At 35.1% G+C, this 15,178-nt stretch overlaps 2 protein-coding genes across 2 annotated transcripts in view; both read right to left on the reverse strand.

The window, feature by feature from the left end:
* Positions 1 to 1,334: 1,334 nt before the first annotated feature.
* On the reverse strand, positions 1,335 to 7,635 carry LOC136765767 (ras-related protein Rab-10). Its single transcript, XM_066719614.1, has 6 exons — positions 7,047 to 7,635; positions 5,642 to 5,702; positions 3,598 to 3,736; positions 3,208 to 3,297; positions 2,679 to 2,780; positions 1,335 to 2,474 (listed from the first exon to the last, which is right to left on the reverse strand). The coding sequence occupies exons 1-6, from the start codon at positions 7,171 to 7,173 to the stop codon at positions 2,400 to 2,402; spliced, it is 594 nt and encodes a 197-aa protein (XP_066575711.1). The 5' UTR covers positions 7,174 to 7,635; the 3' UTR covers positions 1,335 to 2,399.
* A 1,096-nt stretch (positions 7,636 to 8,731) lies between these two features.
* klhl14 (kelch-like family member 14) overlaps positions 8,732 to 15,178 on the reverse strand; it is a 29,522-nt gene continuing 23,075 nt past the window's right edge. The window contains exons 6-8 of the mRNA XM_066719615.1: positions 14,784 to 14,942; positions 12,525 to 12,682; positions 8,732 to 11,120 (exon numbers count right to left, since the gene is read on the reverse strand). Of these exons, the coding sequence (XP_066575712.1) occupies positions 10,980 to 11,120; positions 12,525 to 12,682; positions 14,784 to 14,942 (458 nt within the window). The 3' untranslated portion in view covers positions 8,732 to 10,979. The remainder of the gene's footprint in view (positions 11,121 to 12,524; positions 12,683 to 14,783; positions 14,943 to 15,178) is intronic.

Consider the following 15,178-nt stretch of genomic DNA (forward strand, 5'->3'; position numbering starts at 1 on the left):
TATTTTAGTACACTTTCAAGTGCACTTATAGTTTAAGTGAATCTAAAAGTGTACTTAAATTATTTTTCATAAGGAAATATAGAAATATACCGTGGCTGGGTTCAACAGAAATTATCACTTATTGCTACATTGGTTGATGTAATTTGTCCAACCCACAATGTGGTATATATTTCTGCAGTATGTAATCTCTATTATTGGTTACACAATATTGGACTTTTTCATACAAAAAGTTAGCATGCACAGCATCAGGTGCTTTATGATTGAATAGCCTAGATGTAACTCAATCATGTTTGTTGTGTTGGATAGTCACAATAATGTTCAATTTAGGACTAACACCAATTAAACAAATAAATACAAAATGTTGATTGATCATTATCCTTTGTTTTCCTAAGTCCATTTTACACCCCCACACCCTCAAAAAAAGTGAAACTGAACATCGTACTCCCATGATCCTCTCCCCACACCCACACACAGAATCTGATTCCGTAGCCAACTTTGTGCATCCTGCTGCCAACATTTTGGCAGAGTGACACTCCCTGCCTACTAACTCTTTGAAGTAAATTCAAATTAAACAATACCATGCACTTGTACTATATAAAAGCATCCTTTATACACATTTTCTATATGGGGTCTCTGTAGCTCTCATTATTATTACTATTAATATTACTACTACTACTACTACTACTACTACTACTACTATTATTCATATTATTATATTCATCTGACTAAATGAGCTAGTTTTACCAGCTGATACATTTTATTTTACTAATTAATACAATTAATTAAACTAAAGTAAATCACTAAATGTTTGTGAGTCTTTTCAATAGTTTTTCAAGGGGTGTGCAAAGTCATAAAACCAGTAAGACAGGTTTAATTAATTACTTAAGTAAGCAATATATAGGTCATGTTCTTTCCAGTCTAACAATATATGGTTATTTGGTGCAGTCAAGTATGATTACAGTCTGGCAGAACAACAAAAGCTTTGGTGATGTCAGAGATTAACTGGTGAACAAAACGCACTTGTATTAATTTAGTATATTAAACATTTAGCTTAATATTCATTTTGAAAATTAGGTAATCATCCTGCCCCGATAATGAGTTAGATGATTCGATAGACATGTTGGTTGCTTTTTGTTTCACTTCCATCCATCAAATGGAAATTAACTAACACAGTACTCTCTGGACAGGTTCCAAGTTCATTTGGTTGGGGCCTATGTAATGCTATTACCTGCAAGCAGTTTAAATGCTACACAATTAAGTTCACTAATGCATAAAAACAAAAGGATATATTTTTGTAGAATCCACTTATAACAGAAAAGACTCTGAATGCCATGTTAGTTCAGCATATATAATTATAATTAATCTAATTACTCAAACAAAACAGCCTTTACAGTAGATTCTCAATTTTGTCAATTTGTACACAGTATAAAAACATAGTAAATATGAATGTAATAAGACACAAATGGAAGAGATCAATGTACAAGAAATGGAACTCTGGCGACCTCATCAGGTCAGAATCGATATTGCAAATGCCTGGTGATAGCTGCTGTAGCAACTCTGGAAAAAACAAACATTTTAAAACACCCCCTTTTTTATAACCAGTAGAATACATAGGTTTAGACAAATAAATACATAAATAAATAAATGATCTAACCATTTGTTGAGTGTTAAAATGAGCACTGTTCTCATGTTCAAGTTTGTAAATATATTCAGTAACTGCAATGCATTAACTACAGAGGATCATAATAGCCATACTTAGTTACTAATAAACATATCTCACTTTACTGATATTACACAACTAAATGAGTTTCGGGATTTTACATCACATTTTTACATTACATATGTTTTTAAAATTTTACCAATTGCAAATTCAATTTAAATAACATTCTAAACAAATGTTTTACATTCCTCTAGATAGGGAAATAAAATAGAAATCAGCATCAGATCATAACATAAAACTGGTATAATGGTATATAGTGGTATAATGCAGCACCACGGTAAAAGACAGCCCTATGTTGAATAAGAACCCCCAACAGGCAATGATGAGTACATCTCTCTTCCTGTTTTGTGTGTATTTTGTGATGGATGTTTGCTGAATGTCCCCTTATTTGACAGAAAACTCACAATGATGGGTCGCATAGTCAAATACAAAAATGTTGAATATCAATACCAGTACGAAACATACAGTATCTGTTATATTCAACAAGGTATCATTAATATATGATACACTAGGATATGAATAGACCTACAGAGTTGTTTTCCACCACATACTAGAAGATAAAGATTTCTTGCAGAGGAATCTTTGATGGACATTCCAGTGCCTGAATTCTGTATGTACATAAAAAAATAAATTGGTGAGCTTCAAGTAAACAGCATGAGGCCAGCAGCACTCTGAAGGTTCAGCGGCTACAACATTTTTTCTTCTCAGGCTTTTTAAGGTTCACTACATCAGGTTTTTCACCATAGGAATAATTCTGTGGACAGAAGACAAGGTTATTCTTCAGTCATGATGATGGCCAATATAGGAAAATGTAGATTTAGTAATGACTGCATTGTTAAGGTCTTGCTTTGCAATGTTTTTACTATACACACTGAGGAAAATATAATTTCATATTTTACAATAATAGAACATTTACAGAGAAGCAATGACAACATATTTATAGTCCATATACATTTACCTTCTTTAGTATATCCTCCACTAGAATAGAAAAAGCCTGCTCTATATTAATATTATCCTTTGCACTTGTTTCAAAGAACTTGACTCCATGCTCCCAGGCAAGCTGCAGAACAGAATTCTGATTAGATTCATTATGTTTTGCATTATTTGTCATTACCTTCAGGTCGGCAGTGAAAACAATCCATAATTTCTCCCCAACACAATATACTACTGTGGGCACAAAAATGTATCTAAATCACCATTACAACATGTATAAAGACCTCCTTCAGCAAAGTTGCGTACATGAAGAACATCAACTCAATTTTTATATGTCCGATTTAATCTCAAGCAAGTTCCCAGAGATCTTCTCATCAAGTACATTCCACACACCAGACACATACGTAGAGTGCATAGAAGCTTCACCCCTTTAAATGCACCTAAGGACATAATTAAGCATAAGGCAAACAGATCCAGTTTTTTTCCATTTGTTTTATTTTGTTATTCTACTACAAATTGGCAATGTAGAGCCCTCACTAACTATGAACACATACCTGCTGTCCTTTTTCTTTAGAGATCACCCTCTTATCTTCCAGGTCACATTTGTTGCCTAAAATGATCCTGTCAACATTCTCTCCAGCATTCTATAAATGAAAATAAATAGAAAGCTACATTATATTTTGGCAGGATATGGCAAACATCATTAGTGATTCTTTTCACTGTAATGTATTATTAAATAATGTTGAAGTGTATTGCAATTCATGTTTTAATAATGCAATCATGCAAAACTAATTTATAATATACAACTCTAACTCATCTCACTATAACACTTAATATATTATAACCAATCTGTGATGTTATTGCACATTAAACCAGTCCAAGGCAAGTAACTGCTGGCGACAGAAAACTTCAGGAACATACGCCATTTGGTTTAGCTGACTCACCACATCAACATCTTTCATCCACCAGACAACATTGTCGAAGCTTAATACATTTGTGATATCATAGATAATTAAAAGGCCATGGGCTCCACGAAAATAGCGTGTTGAAATGGTGTGGAACCGCTCTTGCCCAGCTGTATCCCTTTCAAAAGAGCACAAAATAAAATAAACACATAAATATCAACTGTTGTGCTCATATTGAGTCATTGTGGCATCAGGAGAGGCAATGCTCCCTCTAGTGGGACGTTGTGTCAATCTGTATAGATCATATCAAACGTCTCTTACATACAACAGACCTCAGAGAGGTGATGTACAGGTACTTATTTCTCAGCAGACACCCTTAGGGCGTCTTACAGTTGTCACAAAATATAAACATTTCCAGAAACATAATGCAAGAAGATGGAGAAAATACTATACAACTCTTGTCCTAATCAAAGTAAAAGAAGCAGCAAAAATCAAAATCCAAACAATAGGCTTTTGGTCGTCTCTGTTAGTTTCATATGCATTTCTTTGGCATGTTCATTGTTATATGAGAATTATGAGCTCTTCCACTTCATAGTTCAATTAAATATTTCTCTACTGCTAGATGTGATTTAGGCTGCAAAATGAACAGACAAATTAGATAGTTTAGCAGATAGCTACTGCAAACTACATGAAAACTAGGCTGATGCACAACTAAAGTTGGAAAAAAATGAACATTTAAAAAGTTACCAGTTATTTTAAGCATGGTTTACTTTCATTCCAATGTACAAAAAAAGTTTTCTTCGGCTGTTAGTAGCATAAGAGAATCCTTGTGGTTAGACCTTTTGTTGAAGAAAAGCCCACTACTATTATCCAATCTGCTACCCATTACCTCTTGAAGTTTATTACTTTCAAGTCTGTAGACATAGAGTCTTTGGATCTTGAAGCATCAAGTAACACAAATGAAGAACATGTGAATCGGATATCCTCTACAACGCACTCTGCCTGGAAGAGAGATACGAGCTGACATAGTGTGTAGGCTGTTAAGAACTTAATGTGGGGTTACTGTAGTTACATTTCTCCCTCCAGACCTATGAAAGTAACACATGCAAATTATCCACAGCCATTACAATGTTGTTCACATTAGTTTTACAGCTACCTACGTGCCTATCTACTTAACTAATTATTCACCCAAAAGACATGTTGGCAGAATGCAGCCTCATTTTAAGGACTCAGCTACAGCCCATATGATTATATGGTGTATATTGTTGACTGGAATAACAATGTGCTTTAGTTTTTTTTTTGTTTCTTTCTTTATAAGAGTTTACAATTACATTCTTTTGTTACATTTTTTTTAAGCATAAGTCCTGGCTTTAGATATATTGTGCTATCGCAGTAGGATCTTTACACTTTGAACATCTTCACAGTAAAATAAATAATCAATTCTCTCTTGATTGTGACAAGAGTTTTGTGCATACCATTGGCAAGTTATCCTGGGAGGGTAGTTCTATAAATATTTCTAGAAAGAAGACATCTGTACAAACAGGTTTTACCCTACATCTGTTTTGGCCAATGTTTGCCAAGGGCTATAAACATTTTTGTTATTTTTTTTTTGTTTTGGTAAAGGAGTTGGTTCACAGAATTTGAATTACCCATGAACACACACTGGATTCAAATGCAACATGGCTAACAAAATAGTTTGAGGACTTAAGTCCAAATTTACTTAAAACCCTTGATGAATGCACTTCATTAATATAGCAGGCAAATTACCTGAAAATATCAAAGGCCATATAATTTAAACCAAATGATCTGTTCACTTTATATGGTTCAATATGTTTTGTCCAACGATAGACAGTTGTCACTGCCCTGTCAAATGTAAGACCATTTTTTGTTCACATTAAGCTCGGAAAGGCCCGGAACACCACCCCTTAATATTTCAGATGTACCATATGATACAACATGCAAAAACAAATCAAGCAAGCAATGAAAGAAAGTAAGAAAGAAAGGAACAAAAAAAGTGATATCCATATGTGTGCACCAAACAGAAACAAGGCATTGCAAATGCATGACTTAACCGGGATCTTACCAGATCTGCAGTTTAATGAATTTGCCATTTACGTGTAATGTCTTCACTTTGAAATCAATGCCTAAGGAAGAAGCAGAATGTGTTACACTGCTGAGCAGTCATTCAGCTGCCAGGACAAGTGCAATGCCTACCATCTGTCTACATCCATACAGGCAGATGGTAGCCAATGCACTTGTCTTTCATTTTCAGTTCACTTCCTAAGGATGAGGGGGGAGGTATTTTCTATCAAAAAGTTCCAAAAAGAGATGCATGAGTGGAAGCCCATTAAAGAATCAATGAATCAATCTCATAAATCCATACACATGTAGAGCACAGACAAACATGGGACATGACACCCAATAGTTTTAAATCCAACTAAATTCTTCATATACACTTAAATAAAGATACTAACGATACAATTAAATCAATCACAAAAACAACAACAACAACAATCATAACACAACCGCATTCTGGAGTGGATAAATTTGGTTTGATAATCCATAGTACTTTGCACACATACTGGGTCAAATACAGAGGTATTATCTTAGCTCTGTTGTATTTATTCATAACCCCCTCACCCGGAACTCAGTGATCGATTTTTAAACAAATGCACACAAAACCAAATCATTAATTGAACTCGTGTACATGATTCTCTTCAATATTCAGACTTCAGCATACCTTGAAGTATACAAGCAGAGTAAAACCTTCCCTTGAAAACTGTATCCTGCATATATCAGACTTAAAACTGACTTTTCATCATGATACTGTAGCACAATTATGTTTAAGAAATTATTTTGATTTGACATATAGAGTATATATTTTTTTATAGATTTGCTATTCACCTGTGCTAGGCTACATCAATTATTTGGCAATATATCCCTCACAGCTCCATAACTACATGCTGAGTGCAACTTTAGGGACTAAAGATAGGGGAATAGTAGATTCTCTCCATCTTGATACTTGTCTCCAGTCCAAAAACACAATGTAGACTATATTATTAAATCACATCACACACCACCATAACACATCACACAAGGACTGTGGACATATCAATATTCTGTATTAAAAGACGACAATTTGTGCTTGTTTGTTTTGTTTTTTGCTATCATAACTGCATTTTAAAATGGCATTTGTTTGTGTTGAATAAAATCATTTGAACTGATTACTGAAACTCCCAAAGCACACATAACATTAATAAATACATGATTTCCATGACGAGGAACATGAATTTCAAAAACATCCAAGAATTAAATTGAAATCCTCCTGAAAACTTGTATGCATAAAGCAAACAACTATAGTATAACAGAACGGCGTTATAATAACACAATTATGATAATCAATTCATAATATGTCATATTTAACACTATGCATTGGTACAATCGAGAGGTTCACGACAACTACTTGTATCTACACTCTTCGTACTTACCGATAGTCGACACATACGAATGATTAAAGTTGTGATCAATATATCTCTGGAGTATGCAGGTTTTCCCAACCAAAGAGTCTCCAACCAAAATGATTTTTAATAACAGAAAACCTGACGTTTCATCCATCCCCCCATACCTAACCAGCCACCTCTAAGCGTTTTGACCTTTCATAGCACTCCTTACGTATGTAGTATCCGGATTAAAGTTTCATTACCCAATTTACGAAACCAGGACATTTTAACTGCAACTGACACATTTATGTTGAACATTAAAATTAATTCCTCATGTTAACGTATTTAGTATAGATTATATTTGATCTAAAACGCAGTTTACACATACTAATTTATGTATATTTACCACGACCTGTCATTCAGTTCAGTTACTTCTACTCGGTACATTGTGGCAGGTGCATTTCCGTCCCATTTTTCTAACCAGGACTCCCATGTAAAAACAGTCATTTAAATTAATATCAAAAATACGAAGCGATGTTTGTATAATAGTGTATCTTATGCCCTGGTGCTAGGTGCTGGTTTCCATTAAAACGCGTTTCCCAGTCTAATCCCGGTCTCTTCTCCTGTTCCCGGAAGCTCCTGGGTTTCAGGGGCGGGTCACAGGCCGCGACACCTGAGCGCACAATAACACCCCTGTGTGTTTCATTTGCTCTTTTCTTATGCCATGCTGTTTATAATTTTATCTCCGAAGCAATCATGTATTCATATTATCGTTGTGGTTCTTGATTTATTTTTGGTTTGTTTCACTCAGAATAACTTAAAGATAAGGATGATTGACCTGCGTCTATTGACTTGCAAACAGAAACATCAACATGATCAAAATAACTTGCTTTCGGACTTTTCTTATCATTTGGTCCTGATCTCAGAGTTTGTAAATAAACTAGGAACTGCAGCAATACAGTTTCAGTTCAATGATTTAGCTGACTCTTCTTTGTCCCTAGTTAAACAATAATTAATACGCAATGTTTTACATATATAGAATATTACAGGGATAACAACATCACTATACAATTAGTCTACGAATTGCAGTATATAAAACTATGGTATAATATAACTTTAGAGTGGTCTACAGGTAATCTACAGATTCTCAGTTTAACAAAAGCAAAATAGTATTCTGCCAATTACATTTCAAAATTGCAGTTACTTGTCTTTATAATACTAACATTGCCCAAACAGGTTTACTTTTCTTTGACGTTTGTGATTCCCACAAAAGCATACAGTACATTGCAGGAGAATGCATACATAACAGTAGCTGCACAGTAGGACTTCTTAACTGTGAATATCAATGAACAAGCAGATGCTTTTATCCGTTGTATGGAAAGTAATCCTATTAAAAGACAAAGTGCACCACATTCATAAAAGCTTCTACATTTAGTTAAATTGGTATATATTTACAGTATATATATTTAATTCTCAAAATTATGTGTACTTATAAGTTAAAGTGTAGAGTTTTTGAAGATGCAAAGGTACCAATAAGGTATTGGTTTTCCCAGACAAACAGGTAGTGTAACAGCATGGACCTGCTGTCTTTTTCAGAGGTATCCGATTCCAGATCAACTTACCAAGCAAGGGTACAAGATTTCCGTACTTTGCATTTTTAAGCACTGGGAGCTAATAAACATCACCACGATGAGCATGCATTCATGTGAAGAAGCAGATAAAGAAAATTAAACTTATTACATAAAGTTTTATTTAAAGTTCTTTCTCAACAAGCAAGCTTCATTTACACATTCTAATACTGTACAAAATTTACATTCACACCCCCCTCCCACCCGCAGGTTTTGAACATCTCATGCCTTTTTATGTCTTGAAAGACAGAAATAATTTACAGTACATCTTAAGCCAGGTTAATAAAAATCACAGAACAGTAAAATACCTTTTTAAGGTTAGCAGTTGACAGTTTGCAGTTTTTGCTAGTGATGGGCAACAGTGAAGACAATATACACTGAATCACATTACAAGGTTTAGGAAATTGAAATGTACAAAAATATAAATAAAATAGCTTCAATTTAATCAAACTTTATACCCCACACATTAAAGCCACAGTCCCTTTGAAACAAAACATGGACACTTACAAAACAAAGAAGTATTTTAAAAATGGGTACTTGTGTATGTGCCTCCAAAAGTGTGCCGGCACATGCTATTTCTACATTGAATACAAATTGTATATATGTAGCATGTAGTATATGCACATACTCAGGTTTAATATATGTTGCCAATAAAATTATATTTGTAACTGAAATAAATATGATTTTAATATAATATCTGAACAGGTGTTGAATGTAAATTACCCCTTGCATGCATGTATAATGAGTACCTTTAATTGGACTTAAAGAGAAAAGATAGGACATATATACATTTTGTAACATACTGATATTTCACTGTGACTTCATTATAAAATACAGTTTTCTTAACTATGACATGAATATGTTTTCTGCTTTTGAAAATATACAGTTATTTATATGACCTGGTACTTTTGAATTATATTTTCCATGAGAGAGAAAAAGGGAGATAAACAAATATTATTTTACTCGTACTGCTTCGTGTTTATCTACGGATTCGTTAATATTTTAATATAAAACTTATGCATTAAAAAAGACATCTGCTGTGGCTTTCTAAAATTGCACCATGAGCAGCCAGGCTGTCACACAGCATGTCTGTTAGATGAAAACGATACATAACATTTTATAATTTGTTCCTCTCAATTGAAATTGGGTTGAACACAAACCATAATGTCTCTTTTACATACTGTCTAATGTGTTTTATTATTTTTTTAATCCAGTGAAGTGGCAGCCCATAAAAAAATCTGTTTAGCAAAGTGTACAATTGCATATATACAATGTTGCCTTCATACACTGTATTATAAGAAGTGCGAAACAATTGCATTTTAATTAATGCAATAGAATGTTCACACAGCCCCTTCTACAATAACAGTTCTGTTTAGATCATTTTAAAACAGCAAAACAGCAGCAAAGCCTCATTAGAAACTAAGGCATTAACAAGTGGGAAAAAAGGAGATATCTGCCTTTTGCTTTTTACTTGTGATGCAGGATAAGAAAAATCACCTTAATTAAATGTAACGATGGCATCCTGGTATTGGGGAGAAACATATGGTCTTACTTGACCTACACATTTGTATTTCAGGAACTTGATTTGCCCTGTTGTGATATGTGTTGAATTTAAGTTTGGCCTGTCCTCAAGGAAAGGGTTTACTGAAACTTTTATGAAACATGTTTCTCATCCTGTTGCCAACAAACCGGTCTCTGCACTATTGATCTGCCATGAAATATACATAGGTTATCTAGAATGAAACATCACACAATAACAGTAGGTAAAAGACATTATACAGTACATTTTAAAACATCTTTGAAAATTGTTGTCCTTAGTTTAATTTCTTTAACTGAACAGACAGTTTTGCTACATGAGTGGATAAAGGTTCGATGTTATTTCATCTTGTAATGTGATGCTTTTGATTAAAGGTGTGGCAAACAGTTTGGCTGCTCTGAAGACATTTTATACCGTATCATACATAACACAATTTATCCATTAGAAACTATTATTATACTTCGATTTCAGAGAAGTTTGCAATTTACATTATAAATGTCATGGGGATTTTCAATCTACTACTTAACACCACAACTCATTTTAATATTAGTAAAAAAAAACATGACAGCACAGCTGAATTTTAAGAAGAATAATGCTTTAAAAATCATGAAAATGATTTAAGTAATCTTAAACGTTAAGTAATAACCCAGTCATCGCAACCCTGTAAAAATCTTTTATACAATTTCCATGAATTCTGCTGATTGAAGAGCTGGTAACAAGCAGAAAGGTTCAATATAATATTGTGTTGTTCATGGATGGTCCTGTTACCCATCACTACACTCTCCTTCCTTTTGCGATCACTTGCGAAGACTATAGTTATTTGTTGAATGGCACACAAGCAGGCAATATCACTGTAGCACAGGCTGGGCCAGCTAATGGTTCGGCCACATCTCCCTCCAGTTCTGTCCATGTTGCCTTCTCTGGGCTGTAACAGATGGTAGAGGACTTATATGCACCCTGCAAGAGAGCAAAATTGATCATAAATCAACTGGATGTGAGTGAATACAGCACTGTTTCAATGTAAGCTATATCAGATGACCAGCGTGCTTTGTCTAATACTACAAAGGCACATTTAAACATTCTCATGCAATTAATTTGAAGGTTGTGAAACTAGCAGTAGAAAGTAGCTTAGGCTGCAAAGTACTTCTGGTCGTATAATAGCTTTTGTGTTCTAAATTATAAGCCCTTAAAAGGCAGCTGTAAGCTTCACTCCCTAGCATACGACTCAGGATGTGCAAAATTGAAATATTCCTCACTTACTCCTACTGATGGAATTCAGAATCTATGCCCACACAGTCTTATTAAAACACCACTACAATCATAGAGAGTCTGTGTTTATTATACACACTCCCTTTTTAAAAGTATAACACCTAGCTGAAAGCTTTTAAATCATGTATGAGAAACCAGCCAATCACAGAGTGGCACTTCCCAAATTTCCTATACCTCTTATCTTGTTTAAATTGTTTAAATGCCATCCTGTAAAGAGAAGTATCACTATTTCAAAATTCTTCAGTTACCAACAATGTTTCAAGACACTTAAAGGCTAGTGCTACAAGTTTCATAGGATGTATTTGTTTGTTTGTGCATGCAAATCGGCCACTGTAGGTCTTTTACAGCAGGTCCTGGACCGAAACATTTTTAGATGGACAGACGGGGGTTTTCTTTCTAAAGTTTTATAAGCAACATGACCGCCTTCTCTTAGCTAAAATATGCTGCCACCGTTTAAACCCAATTATGTATAGCCTTGTGATGTAAAACGAATGTCGAGTACGGCAATTGTGAAGAATAGGCCTGAGTATTGTTGGGCAGCTTTTGAAACAGGTGAAAAGGTTGTGGCATTTTCAGAAATATTGAACTGAACATATATTACATAAAAGATATGCATCCTAATTAGGAGTTTGAGATGTTTTTCTTTGCTGTTTGAAAGATCAGCACTTCTAAGCTGCAATCATTTAAAAAAAGGTGGATCAAACCCGTCTCAGTAGTGGAGGGATTTTAGTTCACATGCCGAGATTTAGAAAAAAAGGACCATGTGGAACTAGGATCTGTGCTGTGCTGATTCTTTCACTTTGCACATTCATTGTAATTTTATGTATTATCATTTGAATTCACTTGATTATTAGGCCACAATGTATAGTAACTCAAAACACATGTTGTATTGTTGACATCTGTGCTTTATTGTATATAATTAAAACAGGAAAATAATGCCATGTATTGATTGGCTCATTGAAAACCCAAGGGAATGGTATGGCACTGGATGTTCAAAGTTCAGAGATGATGAGCATATAAAAGTTGATGGAGACAATACAGAGTCTGGCAAATGCTTATATAGGATACAGTGAATACAGGGGAATACTTTACCATGCTCCAGCTGTAACCCCCGACAAGAAAGATGCTGTCCTCCAGTACGGCACATCCAGGCCCACTCCGGCCCTCAAGGATCGGGGTCTGAAGGATGTTCCAGTGGTCACCTTTGGGATCATAGCACTCTACTAGCATGACGTCAAGGTGGGAAAACCCTGCAAAAATTACCAAGAGTAGACTGTTGACCAAATGCACTTTGAAATTCCACTCCATGGCTTGCACAAAAGTGCTTTAACCCACTGCTCCTTCCACACATCCAGAACAAAGAAAGGCCAATGAATAGTTAACATTCCAGAGATAGTTCAGAAATTTTCAATGGAACTGAACAAAGACAACAAACAGCTTTCTTCAAATACAACAGAGGGCATATATATTCTGAATGTGCATATGGTTGTGTTTGTGCATGTGTGTCTATTGGGGGGATGGTTGTAGACACTACATGGTATGCATTTATCTATGTCACATTGGACTGAGCTTAGAGGCAAACTGTTAGCTTCCTACAACAGACCACCGGAGAACTCAGGATGCTCTTGGGAGAGGTGATTAGAGCTGTGTCTGGTGTACTCCCTCCTCCGAGCCACAGCTTATGTAAACCTGTCCTTTTTTAACTGTGATCATTTGCATTTAAGTCATTAACTCATCTAACTCCACTAGGTATGGAATTATGCCCATGTCATTTTTGAAAATGCTGGCTATTCATTCTTTATGTTTTTTTTGCTTTATTTATATATCCTATTATTTAATATATTAAAATATGTATTTTGCAGCATTTTATTTGTGTTAAATTCTCACCATGAATTCTGTTCAGATTTAATTGCTAGCACATTTGTTCCCCACTGAACTGAATTGTCAGGGGTTCGTTTTTCGGTAATCTAACAAGGTAACACAAGGTATTTATAAGGTAATTAAACCATATAATTATGAATCTGAACTACATAAAAACCTACTTAAACCAATGTAATCTGAAGTAATTCAAGGAAAGGCCAATGTCTATGGAAAATAAAGATGAGAATATCATGTGATAAAATTAGCTTTGATGCATGCATCATTAACAGGGTGACTCATGCAACATCATGCTGAATAAAGGCCACAGTTGACATAACTGTTTATGGTCTTCACTATAAGCCATGCTTTAGACTTGAAAATGAAATGCCTCAAACAATTAATGAAAACAAACAGCCAGTTATCTGAGTGTAAAGGGCAGATGGCCAAAAAAGCATATAAATCTCAGAACTGCATTATCACTGATGGTGACACATGACAACTCTAAACTGCCATGCAATCCTTTATGTACCAGGGATAGGAAACAATGCAAGAAATACACTAAAGCTATTACTGCTCCTCTATGTATTCAAAACTAAATTATATTATTCATTTAAATGGTAAACTTTAGATTAGGAAACATATGGATAGATAAAATATTGAAAGACACAATGTGTAATATTAAAATGCATAAATGCGCTCTTTCCCTCCGGTAGAAATATTGTTAAATATACTTTAATTATATATGTCTGTGACTCAAACACAAAATCATAGTCATGGACTAAATGACAAATATTGTTCATGAGTATAAAAGAGCCGAGACCAAATATAAATTTGGATGTGAATTAATCAATATTAATTAAGGTATACTTTTAAAAGGATTAATTGATACTGTATTTGTGTGTTACAGGGATAAAACACCGGTGCTCTGCAGACTTATATGCACAGATCCACTTCACAGATCACCAGCTGCATCATTCTCCCCGCACTCGCTTCATCAGGCAAAACGGCTTTCAGGTGAAACGCTGCAGCAGGCAATCAGGGCGACCAATCTGTTCATGTGTACCTTTGGTACAGCACAGATGTGTTTTGTCTATATGTCCATTTTGCATTAGTATTCCTAGCTCTCCACAGGAAGTCTGAGCCTTGGGCGTTTTTAACTGTAAAGAAATACCACATAATCAAAGGGCATATTACCAGTGTACTACAGTCAGGCTGAACAGATCATTAATCTACCTGACATGGAGGCCATAAACTTTAGATGGGTTGCTTCAACATTGAGAAGAGTCTGAGGGTGGTGTTGTTTTTCAGTAGGGTTTGGGGTTGGGTACCAGGATGATCAAGCTTAATTGTAGAGATATAACCACACATGAATAATTAACTCCTTTAATGAAATGGTGCTTATTAAACAAACAACTCCATATGTTGAACTTCCTTTTCCGGATCACAACCTTTTGTTGTATTTTAGTAGTTTTCATATAACAAACTCCTCACCTTTCAAATGGTTTCCGCCGATGGCATAAAGACGATCGTTCATTCCAGCGAGGACATGAATAGCTCGCTTTGTGTTCATGTCTTGCTTCCTGGCCCACACATCCATCACTGGGTCATAGCAGTAGAGCCAGGACACATACTCTCCATTGTGTACTCCCCCTGCGAGAGGAACACATACACATTAGAGACGTGTTTGACTGTGACGAGACTGACAACGCCCAGCCTGCAGCCCACTGTACAATGCCCCAGCTGTGATGCGTTCACTGCAGAGAGGAGAATAATCGACTGATTGACCAGAATGGAAATGTTTGGAATTTTGCCTGCATAGAGAATCAATTGTTCAGGTGTCTCTGTACAAATCAAGGAATCCCACTGGATTTACCCAAGAGTAAATT

Source organism: Amia ocellicauda, chromosome 2 (genome assembly GCF_036373705.1).
Source record: "Amia ocellicauda isolate fAmiCal2 chromosome 2, fAmiCal2.hap1, whole genome shotgun sequence".
Classification (NCBI taxonomy): Eukaryota; Metazoa; Chordata; class Actinopteri; order Amiiformes; family Amiidae; genus Amia; species Amia ocellicauda.

Bases quoted from the DNA above. Each gene is read 5' to 3' on its own strand.
- LOC136765767 (XM_066719614.1), bottom strand. From the start codon at position 7,173: ATGGATGAAACGTCAGGTTTTCTGTTATTAAAAATCATTTTGGTTGGA. The intron at 3,298-3,597 runs GTGAGTCAGCTA...TTTCATTTATAG, and splicing joins GGATGAAAGATGTTGATGTG to AATGCTGGAGAGAATGTTGA. The intron at 2,475-2,678 runs GTAAATGTATAT...TTCTGTCCACAG, and splicing joins TGGAGGATATACTAAAGAAG to AATTATTCCTATGGTGAAAA.